Below are 17,960 nucleotides of genomic sequence, written 5' to 3'. Positions count from 1 at the left end.
CATGATCACATCACCTCCATCCTGAAAGCCCTTCACTGGCTCCCTGTCCCACTCAGGATAGAGTACAAGGTCTCCCTTCTCACCCATCAGTGCATCTATGGACATGCCCCCCTTTACTTACAAGAACTCCCCACCCCCCATACCTCCTCATGCACCCTCTGCTCTCTACACACTAACACCCTCCAAGTCCCCAGAACCAACTCCGTAGCATGGCTGATAGGGCCTTGTCATCTGTGGCACCAAGGCTGTGGAACGCCCTCCCTGACTACCTGAGAGCCCCACAGTCGACTGATGCTTTTAAACAAAATCTAAAAACCTATCTTTTTAGAAAGACATTTAGTCATTTTATAGTATAGTCTAGTATTTTTATTTTATAATATTTTATTACACTATTTTTTTTACTTTGTAGCACTTTGAGATTGCTAAAATATAAAGTGCAATACAAATAAAATGTATTATTATTATTATTATTATTATTATATTTGGTACGGTGATTCTTATATTTACCAAAGTAACACATTTCTTCAGACTGAAACTCTTACAATGTAATTTAAAAAAAACATCGATAAGAGCAATACCCTGTCAGAAATACAAATAGCTTCGTTGGATGTGTGATGGTAACCTGGACCGTTTTAACATTTAAATCGGACCCCACCCCTATGTGTAAGCACAATGGATTGGAGATAATTGAAATTGGAGTGTACATGTTGTATCTATTGCAGATACAAACATGGAATTGTGGATATCAGACCGAAAGTGTTAGGCGGCCTAGGACAGAAAGACAAAGGTCCAGGGTTGCAAACCAGCGTTAGGTTTAATAGCTCTGGTGAAGCACAAGTAAACCGGGGGACGTTCCAGAAGAGAAGTCGGTGGACGGGCGAGAAGGTCAGTAGCCGGGTGGTCAGTCCTACACAAAAGCACGAGACGGGACCACACAAGGGAGTGGGGACGAAACGTGCCGGGCTCAGCGGGACAAGCGGGTCAGGATCGGGAATGGGCCTGGAACGGAAAAGGAAGGAGGTTAAGGAACGAACAAAAGGTAAACAGAAAGGGTTCGGTAATAAGGGAAGACGCAGGACAAGAAAACGCTTAGTATGGCTCGTAATCATTGGCTCAATACTTCGCAAGGATGAGGGGTTGTTTGACCGTTTATATGTTCCTGGTCATCACAATTAATGCCTTGCATCTGGTGGTGTGGGCGTGACAGTACCCCCCCCCTGACGGCCGCCACCTGGAGGCCGGGGCCGCTTGCGGGGACGCCCCCGCGGACGAGGAGCGGGACGGGCAGGGTGGGCAAGGTGAAAGGCGGCTACGAGTTCCGGGTCGGGAATGGCATTGGCGGGCAGCCAGCTGCGTTCTTCCGCCGACCCACCTTCCCAGTCGGCGAGATAGTACAGGCGGCCCTTACGTCGGCAGGAGTCAAGAAGGGAGCGAATACGGTCGGAGGGACTCTCTTCTGGCTCGGACAGAGGGGGTTCCGCCACTAGCGGAGCTTCTGGGCGTAGGGGACTGTACTTGACTGGCTTCAGGAGAGACACATGGAAGGTGGGGCAGATACGATATACCTTAGGCAGCTGGAGACGGAACGCCACTGGTCCCACCTGACGCAAGATGCGGAAGGGACCGATGAAACGAGCAGTTAGCTTCCGACACCCAGGTATGCGAAGGTTCCTCGTAGAGAGCCACACCTGTTGGCCCACCCGATAGGTGGGTCCAGAGCGACGTCCTCGGTCCGCTTGAGTCTTTCGTTGTTTAGCCTGCTCCTGCAGAGCGCGTTGGACTCGTCTCCACGTCTGGCGACTCCGCTGGTACCAGCCTTCCACTGCAGGGACTGGCCCCTCCGGAGAGTCCCACGGGAACAGCCTGGGTTGGTGCCCTAGGACACACTGGAAGGGTGAGAGGTGAGACACTGAACTCACCCGAGTGTTGAGGGCGTATTCCGCCCAAATGAGGTGAGTTGCCCAGTCGGAGGGGTTGGTCCGGCACATTAGACGTAGGGCCTTGGCCACCTCTTGGTTTATCCGTTCGGCTAAGCCGTTTGACTGAGGATGGTATGCTGAGGAGAGGCTAAGGGTGATGTTAAGCTTACGACACATTTCTTTAAATACTCGAGAGTTAAACTGGGGTCCCCTGTCACTGACAATGTCCTCGGGGAGCCCGTAGTACCTAAAGAGGTTCTCTATGATGATCTCTGCTAGTTCAGTGGCCGTGGGAAGCTTTGGGAGCGAGACCAGCCGACACATTTTAGAGAAGCGGTCCACTATGGTTAGAATAGTAGTTTTTCCAGCCGACCGGGGGAGGTCAGTAATAAAGTCCATGGCAATGTGGGACCACGGACGAGCTGGGGTAGGCAAGGGAACTAGTAGACCAGCTGGTGCTTGGGGTGGCGCCTTTGCTTGGGCACACTCGGGGCAAGACTCCACAAACTCCTGCACCTGCTGTCTCCAATGAGGCCACCAGTATCGACGTGAGACCAAGTGCTGGGTCGCAGCCACTCCCGGGTGTCCCGTACTTCGCTGGGAGTGCAGCCAGAGGAGCAGTGCACTGCGATACTCACGAGTGACGAATTGGATTCCAGGCGGACAGCCGGGGGGAGGGGTCCTCCCCTCGTTCTCCCGACGGATGTTCTCCTCTAGATCCCAGGTTATAGTGGCTGCAAAACATGAGGGACTCAGGATGGGGTCGGTCTTTTCCGGGCAGTACGGGGGATCGAACTGACGTGAGAGAGCGTCTGCTTTGACGTTTCGGCTCCCTGGTAGATACTGGACCTGAAACGAAAACCGCGAAAACCACTGTGCCCAACGATATTGACGAGCTGAGAGGCGTCTAGCTGACTGGAGGTACTCCAGGTTGCGATGGTCCGTGAGTACTAAGAAGGGGTGTCGTGCTCCCTCCAGCCAGTGCCTCCATTCCTTCAGGGCTAGACGGATGGCCAGTAGCTCCCTCTCCCCCACGGGGTAGTTGTGTTCTGCCGCGGTCAGCTTCTTAGAGAAGTAGGCGCAAGGGTGCCTTTTCCCTGTCTGGGGGTCCTTTTGTATTAGGACAGCCCCTACCCCAGCTTCGGAAGCGTCCACTTCCACCTCAAACGGGAGGTTGGGTTGAGGCTGAGCGAGAACTGGAGCTGAACAGAATGCCTCTTTTAGCCTCACGAAGGCGGCCTCTGCCTCCGGCGACCAGGACAGCCGTGCAGGGGGACCCCGGGTTAGGGCCGTTAGCGGAGCTGCTACTTGGCTGAAGTTGCGTATGAATCGACGATAGAAATTCGCAAACCCCAAGAACCGCTGTAGTTCCTTGAGAGTACGAGGTCTTAACCAATTGCGGATAGCAGCTACTTTCCGTTCTTCCATGGCTACGGTCCCCTGGCCTATGACGTAGCCCAAGAACTGGACTTGGGATTGGTGAAATTCACATTTTTCCCCCTTTGCGAACAGGTGGTGCTCCCTTAATCGCTGCAGCACCTGGCGGACATGCTGGATATGGGATTCCTTATCTGGAGAGTAGATCAAGATGTCATCAACATAGACAATTAAAAAACGATGAATGAGGTCCCTAAACACCTGATTCATAAAAGCCTGGAAAATAGAGGGGCTATTAGCTAGCCCATAGGGCATCACGCGGTACTCGTATTGCCCCTTACTAGTAACAAAGGAGGTCTTCCACTCGTCCCCCCGCTTAATTCTAATCAGATTATAAGCACTTCGAAGGTCGAGTTTAGTGAAGATCCTAGCTTCGCGCAGCTGTTCGAGGGAGGAAGGAATTAAGGGTAGTGGCTCTCTCCTCTTCACGGTGATGGCGTTCAGGCCCCTGTAGTCAATGCACGGCCGTAGTCCCCCATCCTTCTTCTTTATAAAGAAGAACCCGGACGTCATTGGAGAGGTGGATGGCCGGATGATTCCCTGCTGGAGCCCTTCCTGGATGTAATCATCCAACGATTGCTCCTCCTGTAGGGAGATGGGGTATAATCGTCCCTTGGTAGGTGTAGCTCCCTCCTGGATCTCGATGGCACAATCACAGTCTCGGTGTGGAGGGAGTGTGAGGGCCCGGGCCTTGCTGAACACATCCCCGTAATCCTGATACTCTGCCGGAATTCGACTCGGATCCTCCGGTTCGGGGCTCTCCACACTGGAGGTCCGACAAGGCACTGTCATGCATGCGGCCATGCATGTGGAAGACCATGAGGTAAGCTCCCCTGTTCTCCAGTCTAGTGTGGGATTATGGCGCTCCAACCAAGGATACCCCAGAATTAGAGGGTCCTTAGCTTGAGGAAGGACATACACAGCAATCTCTTCAGTGTGCAGGGCTCCAACGCGCAGTGTGAAAGGATACGTGCAGAAACGAACTGTTCCCTCTTTAATCCTTTCTCCTGTCACTCCCAGGACTGAGATCGGTCTGGCTAGTTTTCGCAACGGTAACCCGAGTTGCCGAGCGAGGGCCAGATCTATAAAACTCCCTGCTGCCCCGCTATCCACCAGTGCTCTGATACAGATCCCTCTCCCCTGAGATCCCATAATCACCGGAACTGTGAGCTGTCGCCGAGCGGATTGAACAATCGACGGTTCACCTACCGGTAGAGTCTCCTCCTCTCGCTGCGGACGGACGGGACAGACTCGGATAGAGTGCCCGGCATTGCCGCAATAGAGGCAGAGCCCTCCCTGGGTCCTCCTTCGGCGTTCAGTTGCGGAAAGAGGGGATCTTCCTAGTTGCATAGGTTCCGTCGGCTCGGGGCTCTGACTCGGGAGCATTCGGCGAGCTTCCGCAGTATGTCGGCGGTGACGGCGATCCCTGACGGTGTTGTCCAATCGGACTGCTAGTCGGACGAACTCGTCAAAAGAGAGAGCTTCTCCTCGCGAGGCGAGCTCATCTTGCAAATCCTGGTTTAACCCCCGGCGGAATATTGTCAGGAACGTATCGTCCGTCCAGGCGAGCCCCGCAGCGATAGTGCGGAATTCCAACGAGTAATCCGCTGCGGAGCGATTTCCCTGACGACAGTCGAGGAGGCGATCGCCCGGCCGACGCCCCACTGCCGGGTGATCAAACACTTCCACCAGCGCCCGGTGAAAGTCTCGGGTGGATTCAATAATGGGGCTTTGATTGGCCCACAGCGCGGTCGCCCACTCCCGTGCGCGCCCTGTTAGAAGGGAGATGACGAATCGAACTTCCGCCGATTGGGTTTGAAACATCTCAGGATGCTCCTCCACGTAGATGCCACACTGCATCAAAAACCCCCTGCACTGGTCAGGGTTTCCGTCGTACCGTTCCGGTACAGCGATAGGAGCGACGGCCGCCGAGCGAGGTGGAGATACCGGCAGGGGGGTTTGAGCAGCCTGGGCTGCAAGGAGCTGTTCCACGTTGGACAGGCGCTCCTCCAGAGCAGCGCGGCTTGCTGGATCCATTTCTGCCTGGCGAAGTATTCTGTTAGGCGGCCTAGGACAGAAAGACAAAGGTCCAGGGTTGCAAACCAGCGTTAGGTTTAATAGCTCTGGTGAAGCACAAGTAAACCGGGGGACGTTCCAGAAGAGAAGTCGGTGGACGGGCGAGAAGGTCAGTAGCCGGGTGGTCAGTCCTACACAAAAGCACGAGACGGGACCACACAAGGGAGTGGGGACGAAACGTGCCGGGCTCAGCGGGACAAGCGGGTCAGGATCGGGAATGGGCCTGGAACGGAAAAGGAAGGAGGTTAAGGAACGAACAAAAGGTAAACAGAAAGGGTTCGGTAATAAGGGAAGACGCAGGACAAGAAAACGCTTAGTATGGCTCGTAATCATTGGCTCAATACTTCGCAAGGATGAGGGGTTGTTTGACCGTTTATATGTTCCTGGTCATCACAATTAATGCCTTGCATCTGGTGGTGTGGGCGTGACAGAAAGCACATGAGTCACGCCCTGCTCGATCGATCCTCCTGTGTGCCACGCGCCCCCGGCCGGAAACATCAAAAAGGCATTGGTGCTCCTGCCAAAGTTCAACCAAACTTTCTTCCATTTCCATTTCCAAAAAGTGCGACCATCTCTTACTGACGCCATCGTTGCAATGTTGTGTAGCGAAGATTTCATGTAGTGTGAACTTTTCATGTGAATCCTTCCCGGGGTTTCCCTCAACCTCTGCGTCCTGCGCTCTCATTGGCTATAACTCGTCGCGGGGGGTCCGGAGCCTATCCCGGAAGCAATGGGCACGAGGCAGGGGCCATAAGGATCTAAAAAGTATAACTCGCCATATCCTCTCTTTCTATCATCAGATAAGTTGTGAACTCACATACAGTTTCTGTTGGTGGGCAGTGGTGGCTTAATGGTTAGGAAAATACGCTTGTAATCGAAAGATTGTAGGTTCAAACCCCCGACCACTGATGTACCCTGAGCATGGTACTTCCCCCAAGCACTGCTCCCTGGCCACTGAATTAGCTGCCCCCTGCTATGTCACATTGTCACGTATGGGTTAAATGCAGAGGACACATTCCATTGTTCTGTGGTGTGTGAACAATGACAAAAACTCCATCAGTTATTGTGAAGAATTGATTAGTGTCAATAAAAAATGGTCTTGCACCGCAGTATGTGAGTGACCTCATTTGCAACTACATTCCAAATTGTACGCTTACATCACAAGATGGAGGTATTCTATCCGTACCCAGAATAAAGAACGTTACCTTTGGGGGAAGAGCATTTGCTCATAAAGCACCACAGCTATGGAATAAACTTAATATTAGTGTTCGGAACTCAGACACAATCTCTGCTTTTAAGTCAAGGCTTAAGACGTACCTCTTTAGCTAATCTTTTGGACAGTTAAATCCCTTTTTCTAAGGTGAATGGGAAATCTGGAGATTCATAGTCATTTGAGATTAAAGATGAAAGGGGGGGGTTGATGCTGTCGTCCTGCCACTCTTGCCGATCACTTAAGCTGTGGATGGGAGGTGGCTTGACGCCAAAACCCCTGGAAACCCTCATGCCTGTGCTTCCTTCCAGGTCTCTCTTTTAGCCAGGCTGCCATAGTTGCTTTAGTCCTGCCGGTTAGGTGTAGGGAAATAACTCTTCTCCATCTTCTCTTTTCCGAGCTGATACCGAGCCGACTACACCGTGTGAACCCGCACCTGGACTCCTGGATATAACTACATGAAACCAACTGGGACTTTATAGCTATATGAACTCTAATGAATCTCAGTATAAATGCAGTTTCATGCTCCCCAGTCGCCCAGAGGAGGATGGGGTCCCCTTCCGAGTCAAGGTTACACTCAAGGTTTCTTCCTGCTAGAGGGAGTTTTTCCTTGTCACTGTCGCCTCAGGCTTGCTTGGTGGGGTTCTGGCCGGTTAAATGTAAAGTGCTTTGTGACAATGACTGTTGTTAAAAGCTCTATATAAATAAAATTAAAGTGAATTGAAAATACTCATTAATAAAGTCAGTATTATTATTCAATTCACCATGGACATTAACTAATTGATTGATCCAAATTACAGCATTATTAACCGAAATTTCAAAATATAGTCTTTTGTTTTAAATTTTTGTGTATTTCTTACTCCGTATAGTATATCTGTCAGGGGAAAAAATATGTTTATACATAAGTGACCATGTAAGGAGTAGTTATTGATGAAAAGCAGCAAGTTTCAAGGGGATTTTTCCCAACATCAAAAGGAATTAATTTGATTATTTGTATTTTTTTAAATAATCCCGTGTCTATTTTGAATACAGCATTAGATGTTCAGTAATCTAAAATATTTAGGTCCCCTTCTTCCTGTGGAAGACAAATAATATCTTTTATGATATTGAGATTTATTTCAGGCATGGCTGGTTAGAAGCCACGCCCTAATGGAACGCTGGGAGCTGACACCAGGGCGAGGCTGAATGTGCCAAAGCTAATGATCTATTAAAAGGCACCTTTGTCTGGTTTATTTATTGTAGTTACTAATCCCCGAGTCATTGAGGTTGGCACGACTCCCTTGTCAATTGATTTCTTAATGACTGAAAATATATAAAATAATTTGTTTACATCTTAGACACTGTAAAGTACAGTTGCCTGGGCGAAAAACAAGCAAAACTCGGTTAAAAAGTACTTAAAAGTCCCAGGCGTTAAACTATTACGTACTCTGTATATTTCCTCATAGTTTTAATGTCCAATGATGAAATCAATCCATTGAGTGTGGGATTTGAACTAACACCCTTCCAGTCACTGTATCTAAACACACTGTCAGACATCACCCCCAATTAGGTCGCAACTTGTCATTTTTGGGCACATAATCATTATAGTGTCTTTATTTTATATAAATACCAAGGCAACATTAAAAAACAGGGTACAGGCATATAACAGTAAAGAGGAACTTTGGATACATTTAAATGGCACTTCAATGTCAAAAATAAATAAATTACAAAATTGGCTATTTGCCCCGAGTAGATTTTGGCACGCTTTGGATTGCAGCTAAAAGGCACATCAATGTGCAAAATAAATAAATAGCAAACCTGCTGATTTAATTAAATAATTCTTAAGTTAATAAATAATAACATCGAGATGTGCATTTCACAGAGATCTATACGTGGTGCTTGGTTGCCAGGAGAATGAATTCGCGGACCAGCTTCTCCATGTAGCGGCCCAGGTCCCGAAGGATCACATAGCCTTGCAGCCGACTGGACCACAGCTTCTGCGTGGGGAGCAGAAGGGAGGAGCTAGATGTCTCCAATGGGGTGGAGTCAAGGACAGGACTGGGGGTGGGCCCAGAGACAGAGGTGCCGTTTAACCTGTGCAGCTGCAAGGGGGATGGAGAGAAGTGTCATAGCACTGCGACGTAAATTAGACGCTCTGCTTTGATAAGAACTGTCTCAACCGACTAATATACAACAGATTAAGTCCTATTGATTTATGGTTTCATTGCCGTGTTTTTTTACTTTTTCTTTTTTTTTGTTCCATAGTGAGCTTAGTTCTAATGCAAGTGTAGGGAACTTGATCCATGGAGAGCCGGTGCAGGTTTTTAGGATGACCTCTTAATCAACCAATCCCAGGACTGGAGTTGTGAACCTCTGCTGTATTATTGGCTGACTGAGAGGTCATCCCAAAGAACCACACCCACAGCGGCTCTCCATGGATCAGGTTCCCTACCCCTGTTCTAGTGACTAGCTGGAGTGCTAATTCAGAGTGAAAAATACATGTCAGATTAATAGTGTTATAATTCAGTTCTCAGGCATGTTCTCTGGCAGTGTGATACTTATTTTCTTGGACAGGTATATCTGGACGTGCATGTACACCTGCCTGTCTACCTTTATGTGTAGTCATGCGCCTACCTGGGCACTGACATGCTCAATGAGGTCACGCAGGTCCATCTGCACGCTGAGCATGGCCTTCTCAATGGAAGGGGCGCGTTGACCCTGCAGGAAACTGTCCTTCCCCACCCTCTGTCTCTGATGCTCTGTTTCCAGCTGCCTTCTCTTCACGTCCAGGTGAGTCCAGAAGATGTGCAGGTTGTGCGAGGCCTGGCTCAGACGGTCCCTATCCTGTTACGATGCATGTGCACACATAGACACCTCAGTGAGTGGATCCATGTCTCGGTTCAGTCCTTGGGGACACCCAGACAATCCAAGGGTTTGCTCCTGCCCAGCTGGGAGGGAGCAAAAATGTGGACCGTCTGGGGGGTCCCCGAGGACCAGGTTGAGAAACACAATTCTATACCATGTGTCAATGCAAAAAACAAACAAACAAATGCCCCATAACATACACAAAATATAGGCTACATATCACATATGATGTATTCATACACATCTATCAAATCTGAATGAAATGCCTTTACTGTCATTGAACGGATAGCAAGAGCAACAACGTTTTAACCTCTGCAGATTCCATTTGCACTCCAATTAGACACATTCAGAAGAGAGTGAGATTGATGGTAAACACACAGGCCCAGCTATATTTCTGGTACCTGGGAAGCACTGGGAATTTTGACTTTTAGACTTGCTTAAAGTTGAACTATGATATGATTACTCCACCAACCGTGGGATTTGAACTAGCATCTCAGTTCACACTACATGATTTTAGCCCCGATTTTCTGCTGGCCTACAGTGTTTGGATCGCCGACAAACCCCCCCCCCCAGGTTAGGGGCAAATCGGTGTTCGATCGGCCCTGTAAATCGACGTTTGATTGTTATGTGTGCTATGTGTTGCTGTGTGTAAACGGTTAAAAGACGCGAACTGACGTAGTCGCCGATGCGTCGCAGACGCCCGCCAGATATTTCGGGTGCAAAATATCAGTGAGTCCAAATTCTGTCGGCGTGAAAGTATTGCGGCTGGAAAATGAGCTACAGCCAATAAGGCAAGACACGGGGTGAGGTGAAACCCGAGGCAAGAGCTTAGAAAGGTGTTAAAAACGCGTAAAAAGTTCTACTTGTTTAGAAATTGCTCTACATACATAAATATACGGCCATATATACACATACGCCTATATATATCCAGGCCATTAAAGACTGAATGTAAGCGATATTGCTTCCTTTAAGTTACTTATTTAAGAGGCTTAATTTACTACGCATTTGCAAATGTCAAGTGTATGTGTCTCGTTTAATTACAGTGTATTAACAGTTTGTGGTGCCTTGACAACATAATAGAGATTTCATAGGGTCATTCTCGTATGCAATTAAATGACGCAACAGGTAAGGCACTGCTGGGATTCGAACCCAGGATCTCCTGTTTACTAGACAGGCGCTTTAACCATCTAAGCCACAGCGCCGTATTAAAAGTGCGCTTCCACATACATGCTACACACAGTTCTACACACATGCCTACACGTTTTAATATCTCTCATCTGAGACGCACCTCCATTGCCTGCCAGTCGGAGAACTTTGTGCTGATGGAGGGAAGAGTGGGCAGCGTCAGGTCTCGGTCCTCAAAGTACCTGTCACCTAGCTGCTCTTTATTCTGTAAAGACACACATGTAGACATTGTTATGCAAGCCAGCCTTGCAGTATGAGACCACGTGCTTTCATTCATGCTTGGACAGGTACAGTCAGACTTCGGCCATTCGCGAAGTTAGGAGGATTCGCGGATGTTTGGTAGAGTCACTAAAAATGGTAGTATGTGATTATTTCTATAGTTTAAACCATGTACAATTTCATTTAAAAGTTGTTAAAAACTATGTGTGCGCTAACCACGAAAGAGAGAGATACACACACATTAAAATCCATCCATCCATCCATTTTCCAAACCGCTTATCCTATTGGGTCGCGGGGGGTCCGGAGCCTATCCCGGAAGCAATGGGCACGAGGCAGGGAACAACCCAGGATGGGGGGCCAGCCCATCGCAGGGCACACTCACACACCAGTCACTCACGCATGCACTCCTATGGGCAATTTAGCAACTCCAATCAGCCTCAGCATGTTTTTGGACCGTGGGGGGAAACCGGAGTACCCGGAGGAAACCCCACGACGACATGGGGAGAACATGCAAACTCCACACACATGTGACCCAGGCGGAGACTCGAACCCAGGTCCCAGAGGTGTGAGGCAACAGTGCTAACCACTGTACCACCATGCCTCCCCACACATTAAAATATTTCATAAAAAAACAGTACAATGAAATTTTCGCGGATCCGTGATCCGGTATGTATTTACCGTATACTTGTTAACATACGCGGTAATTTCATGTTACGAGGTATAAAGGTTAGAAGGCGCGATAATTTCTTGTCGTAACAGTGCAAATTGACCTATATACCTGGGTTTTATTTACTTCTTAAAAGCTTCTGCAAACCGCCATTTCCACAGTTCCCCACAGGTGCAGTTCTATTCTATTTTAACATTTCACTACTTTTCGTGTGAAGCAGGCGCGAGCTAGGTAGTTAGCAGACAGACACCCTGTGCTAGTGAAATGTCGGTAATATAAACGAATTGACAAAATATGTTTTTTAATAATTATTATTTTTAGACAATTTTTATTGGGGGGGGGGGGGAGCTGAAAGAGTAGTTCGACCAGGGCACTGCTGGAAAACTGCCATATTATGCATCCATTTTAGCATTATTAATTTTACTATATATTTACTAAATATAACTATATATTTAAACTTTCTGTCACTGTGAATTTAGTGATACAACTGACCTGTGCAATATATTAATCATGTGCAATACCAGCCATTATGGTTCACGTCCCTCCACTGTTACAAACTGGAATTGTGTGCTGTCCATTTATAGTCCTGTGTATTATTGTTTGCATTGTATTGTTTTTTATTCGGTTACTGCACTTTGTAGTTATGTTGGGGAAAATCCTGCCAACTGCCTTGTGAGACTCCACAAATCATACGAAGCTTACAACTCTGCACTATTTATTATCTCTGCACTATTTATTTACTGTCTGATTGCACCTTGCATGCCCTGCTACAGTGACGTTAAATGTAGTATATGTTGCACCGGGGCCGTGGAGAAACGTTGTTTCATCACTCCTTGTACTCCTTGTAAAGTAACCTTGAATCTTGAAATTCTTAGGTTAGGTTGTGCGCGTGCGTGCAGAAACAGTGAGGTATATGCTACAGTCGGGAGACTTACGTATTGTTGCAGAAGGGCCCGAACGCGAAGGCGAATCCTTCTTGTAAAAGCTATAGTGTTTTTGAAGGAAGGCGCCCCTTGCTGGTCTGATAAGGAATGGCTGCACAGGGTCAGCAGTATAATTGTAGTCAAGACTTGGCACTCGAAAGCCATCCTGGAAAAAGGAGAGAGAGCCGATGAGAAAGATGCCCAGGTGGCAGGGAAGAATATCAGTGGAAGAGGGAGGATACTGAAAAGACTGGTTTGGTTATAAGTTTCAAAACAGTTGCTGTAAACTACAGCTGCCTAAGGATTTCCTTACTGATATTAAAATTTTAAATATCTGCTGATACTGATACCAATTCAGCATTTTCCCCATTCATCAGCTACAAAGCATTAAACGAGATCTTTATATCAATTAACACAACAAACTATCTGCGTTTAGTGTTGTAGTGCCATTGTTTGAGTTTGCTAAGAACAGGAAAATATAATGGTAATTTTGCCCAAACAAAAGCTACGCAAAGAAATCCACAGCAACATGATTTACACAACTTTTACAAAAAAAGAACATAAATAGTTTTTATAGTGCTAATTGTGCAATCTAATAGCAGAGTATAACCCAACTAACCATTTCAAGTGAAAAAGTACAAAAAAAGTCTCCAGTACAAAGTTTACAAAGGAGCACATTATATAATTTTATAATGGTACATATGCAAGGGATTCCATGCCCCTACCACACTCCTTGTCACATTGTAATTATAATAGTAACAATTAAATTATTGTAATGATAGCATTTAAAATTAGGATAAGCTGTGACGGAATAACCATTATTATTATTGTTATCTTTATTATTATAATGATTATTATCATTTGACAGTAGTACTCTGGCATCCATATGACACACAGGTCAGGAAAATCAGAAGCATATTGACTTACCTCTTATTCTGTTTGCCTCCCAGTCGTGTGAACTTCAGTCTGATTGTGAAACACACTATGGATGCAGCCCCATAAATCTGATACATATTTATAAAGACCATTTACTACTTTCATTCTGTGTATTTATGTGTTTCCTGCTTAAATGATTGGCTTCTTCGGAAACCCCCGTAACCACAGGTCATCTCAAAATATAACTTGGTTAGAATGCCCGTTATGACTGATAATATATTTGGATTATGCAATACACTGTACCAACCAAATCACGGGCTCTTAAGTGTCAACAGTGTGGATTGGCGAATGTTGACGTATCTCATTGCAACATCTTGTCCAATAGGAACAAATTATGAGCATATTAAGCCTTGATTGATGCTAAATTGAAATTTGTCATCAGGTGTAGCTAAAATACAATAAACTAGCTCTTAAAAACAGGGCAGCAATGGGCTCTTGACAATGGAATTTTGGTAACAGTCTTGATTTTTCATTCTCCCTGCAGCTCTCGATTTGGTTGTAAAGAAAAAATAAACTGAGTCAAGGGTCAAGCAGCGGGGAGAAGCTATTGTTTTCCACCTTTATTCATCAGCTGACCTAGTATATGTATCATGAAAGCAATAGTTAAGAGGTCAGTTCAGTGGTTGCACATTTGCAGCACCTTGGGTTTTAAGCAGCTGCGTAAAGGTTTCTAGAATGTTTTGGTTTCATCTGGAACTCGGGTCCTTCCTGGGAGCCCAAAACTCAGCTTGTGCTGCCGCCTTACAGATGCGCAGCTGCTCATTTGCTGGTTAGACCATCACGGCTGTCTCAGGTGGGTCTAATCAGCCAAGGTTACAGGTAGCAGCCCTGCTTGTTATTGTAACTGACAGCTCTGACGCAGAAAACGACTTTCTTTTTCCAGAGACTTATTGTCAGTCGTCTCGATTCTCCCAAGTTATGACTTAGCTTCCTTTCAGAAACCCCCGGTAACGTACACATACACCCACACATGTACGCCCACACACACACGCGCGGTGCTCACAAACACCCATGCATGAATTTATTGCAAGGGAGAAAATGTGAAAACCACAGGGGTTATGGCAAAGGAAACCCCAGTCGGAATCCTCTGTCCTGTTCCTGCTTGGAGGGTAATTCTTTTGAACAAACTTCCTGCAGGAGTCTCTTTAGCCTCAGATGCTAGGTTAGGACAGATTGTTATGTATCAGATGCAAACTTTTCTTGCTAGTATTTCCATATTTGTATGAAGCCACTTGACAGCCGATGCTGTACTTTTTCTGTTCTACTGATTTTTCTATAGCTGGTCCCATCGTAGGAGCACGATGTGCGGAGGAGTCCCTCTGTTTCTGCCTACTTTTGCACACTGCATGTTTTGGTCAATTGTCTTTTTTATTTGTATCAATGTATATTGTGTTTTTTTTGCTTTATCCCTCATCCATCCATCCATCCATCCATCCATTCATCCATCCAATGTTTAACATTATTTATTTGTGTCTATTTGGGAACTTGGTTCTAATCAATACTTTATCATTTTCCAAACTAAATTCTATATGTTTATATTTATGTTTATATTTATTAATATTGTTTGTATTTATTAATTATTTTTCTTCATTTATATTCTATGTTGCCAGTGAAGTATGTACCAATACTGCCAATGCTTCTTTGTATTGCCTGGCCATTAAAGTGAATTCTGATTATGATCTATCCATCCATCCATCCATCCATCAACTAACCGTTTTTACATACCAAAGTGATGTCACCCATTTGACAATATCAGCTGGTTAAATTTTATGCCTATTTACGGGAGATATGAGGCTTCAAACTGGCAATGTGTTAACAACTAGTTGGTTTAATTCTAAGGAAACCAAAAACGAAACCACTTGATTGTGGGTTAAGCCATTCATTTTTGAGGGCAGATGGTAACCTTGTTCAGCATAGGTTTCAGAGCCTCCTACTGTCAACCAAAAGCCACAGACAGAGTGCAAGAAATCACACTCAGCAGATTAGAACCATGATCTTCTAGATGGAAATGAGTCCTTTCCAGAATATTGCGGGCAGGCTTTCACAGTCTGGGTCATTACAAAGGCCCAGTGTACATCTGATAATAAAGAGTGTTTTATGCCTTTCTAATGAGTCCAGCTATAACCATATAGGATCTGAAGAATGCTGTAGGACAGTGCAGGTGGAGCTCAATAGGTAGTGATTTGCACTTGTACCGCAAAAGTTGAGGCTCTGAATCCCCGAGAGCACTTTGCCTTCTCCTCTAAAGGTGTATGACGCAAGCTCTGGGATGAGTTTTTAGGTTGCACCCTTGAAAAACATTCTGAACTTCTTCAGTAAAGCTTGCATCAATAATGCATACTGAAAGTTTTAAAGATGGGGGAAATGTATAGTTGATTTAAATATGAAATATCACAATAGTAATACCTTTCAGACTTTTTAAAAATCAGTAAAGGCCTTAAGCTAAATAGATGGACAGGCACCCTGGACAGACACCCTGGACAGGCCTTGTTATATGACAGAAGTTGTGATGGTTATGGAGCCACTGACGCTTCCCAGTTTCAGTTCCCAGTAAAGGGTGCTTTTATCGAATCCTGTACATACCCTATGCTGCGTTTTGTGAATGTGGTCTGTGTGTGGGTGTATGTATGAGTTTTGCATTTGGGATCTCCTAACGAAATCAAATTAAAATAATTTCAGTTTGGGCATTTCTAGTCTGCCACACACACTTCATTAGTAGTCTGGGTTAGACCACTGCAAGATGGGGGAATGGGGGATTTACTTTGCATTCTCCAGCCACCGAAAGTTGACTGTTTCACCCAGGTTATAAGAGTTTCATTGTGACATAATTATGTGACATTACTACTTTTCTTGATATATTTTTATTACACAATCCTGTTCAAAGTGAGTTACATAATGTATGCTTTGCGTTATTTATGATAAAAATAACATGCAAAAAGGAGAAATTTGGAATAATCCCAGTAACCAGTAACATGACTTGTGAAGTGATGAGATACTCTGTACTGGGATGATTTTATATGAAGAACTGTAGATTAATTAAATTATATAATCTTGCAATTTATTCCTCTACTGTGTGCAAAGCAGCAGGACATATTTAGGTTATGTAAACAGGAGATGTTATCACAGCTGTTCTAGCATTGTTCTGGAATGCACACTGCTACACATCACACACACACACACACACATATATATATATATATATATATATATATATATATATATATATATATACACATACACATGCAGCACACACACACACACACACATATAAATATATATATAAATATATACACACACGCGTGTGTATGTGTGTGTGTGTCTCTGCGTGCAGTATATATATATATATATATATATATATATATGCATATCTATTTACTGGATGTAAGCATATACACGTCTATATTATCATCATATACTTACACCATATTGTGTACTCTGGTAATTATCAGCTGTACATTTATACTCACAGTTGTACTTATACATGCATATTGTACTTAGGGTCTGTATATTTGTATTTAGTCTTTATTTTTCATATTCATACTTAATACTTTTAGTCTGTACAGTTGTATATCTGTATGTTTGTACATTTCATATTGTTCATCTGTGTGTGGAGTTTGCATGTTCTCCCCATGTCGTTGTGGGGTTTCCTCCAGGTACTCCGGTTTCCCACCACAGTCCAAAAACATGCTGAGGCTAATTGGAGTTACTAAATTGCCCGTAGGTGTGCATGTGTGAGTGAATGGTGTGTGAGTGTGTCCTGCGATGGGCTGGCCCCCCATCCTGGGTTGTTCCCTGCCTCGTGCCCATTGCTTCCGGGATAGGCTCCGGACCCCCCGCAATCCAGTAGGATAAGCGGTTTGGAAAATGGATGGATGGATGGATATTGTTCATCTTTGTTGTTACACCCAAAAATAGCAAGTCAAATTCCTTTCATATGTGAATGTGTTTGAGATTCTAATTCTAGCATGTCTGTCCCTATGAGCAAGTTTAATTGGTTTTATTTCCTTTCTAGAAGCTTCCATAAACAGCCATTTCCACAGTTCCTCACATGTGCAGTTCTTCGTAGGGGTTCCCCGTGTGCAGTTTCACCTTTACAACCAAAAATGATATTCTTCTGTCTAATTTTGAGAAATATTCAGCCCCGCTTGCATGCAGCGACACTGGCCAAGCACTGCATTTTCACTGCGAAACAGAGGGTTGAGCGTGTGCCGGGGAGAGGATCTCTCCAACCGCGGCTTTTTTTTCCCTCAGTTTTACATTTTGCAAAGTGCCTCTTACTTACTTACTTTGACCAGCCCTCGCTTTCTGTTTTGCGCTGTCAGCCAGCAGTTCCACATTAGGGGAACTGGACCTGAATACCTTCAAGAAACTCTCTGCTGCGGGAATAGTGAAGATGGCATCTGTGAAAGCCATTTTTCATAAACGTGTCTGCAAATAGGTACAGGCAGGTAAAAACTGAAAAATAATAAGTTAGATTTAATAAGTCAGAATGCTTAGTTTTGATGCCAAATAAAGATATATTTTAAGTCATTATCTTTAATTGT

General features: G+C 45.4%; 1 protein-coding gene and 1 non-coding gene across 2 annotated transcripts; both read right to left on the bottom strand.

The window, feature by feature from the left end:
• Positions 1 to 8,507: 8,507 nt before the first annotated feature.
• Positions 8,508 to 10,979, bottom strand: LOC125713222 (cardiotrophin-2). Its single transcript, XM_048984191.1, has 4 exons — positions 10,971 to 10,979; positions 10,775 to 10,876; positions 9,256 to 9,465; positions 8,508 to 8,723 (listed from the first exon to the last, which is right to left on the bottom strand). Exons 1-4 carry the CDS (start codon positions 10,977 to 10,979, stop codon positions 8,508 to 8,510), a joined length of 537 nt encoding a protein of 178 aa, XP_048840148.1.
• trnat-agu (transfer RNA threonine (anticodon AGU)) lies at positions 10,615 to 10,688 on the bottom strand. Its single transcript has one exon. It is a non-coding gene; the product is annotated as a tRNA-Thr (tRNA).
• Positions 10,980 to 17,960: the final 6,981 nt, after the last annotated feature.

This window comes from Brienomyrus brachyistius, chromosome 18 (assembly GCF_023856365.1).
Source record: "Brienomyrus brachyistius isolate T26 chromosome 18, BBRACH_0.4, whole genome shotgun sequence".
Lineage (NCBI taxonomy): Eukaryota > Metazoa > Chordata > Actinopteri > Osteoglossiformes > Mormyridae > Brienomyrus > Brienomyrus brachyistius.
Note: the sequence above shows the minus strand (reverse complement) of the source record. Positions and strands in the feature narration are given on the sequence as shown.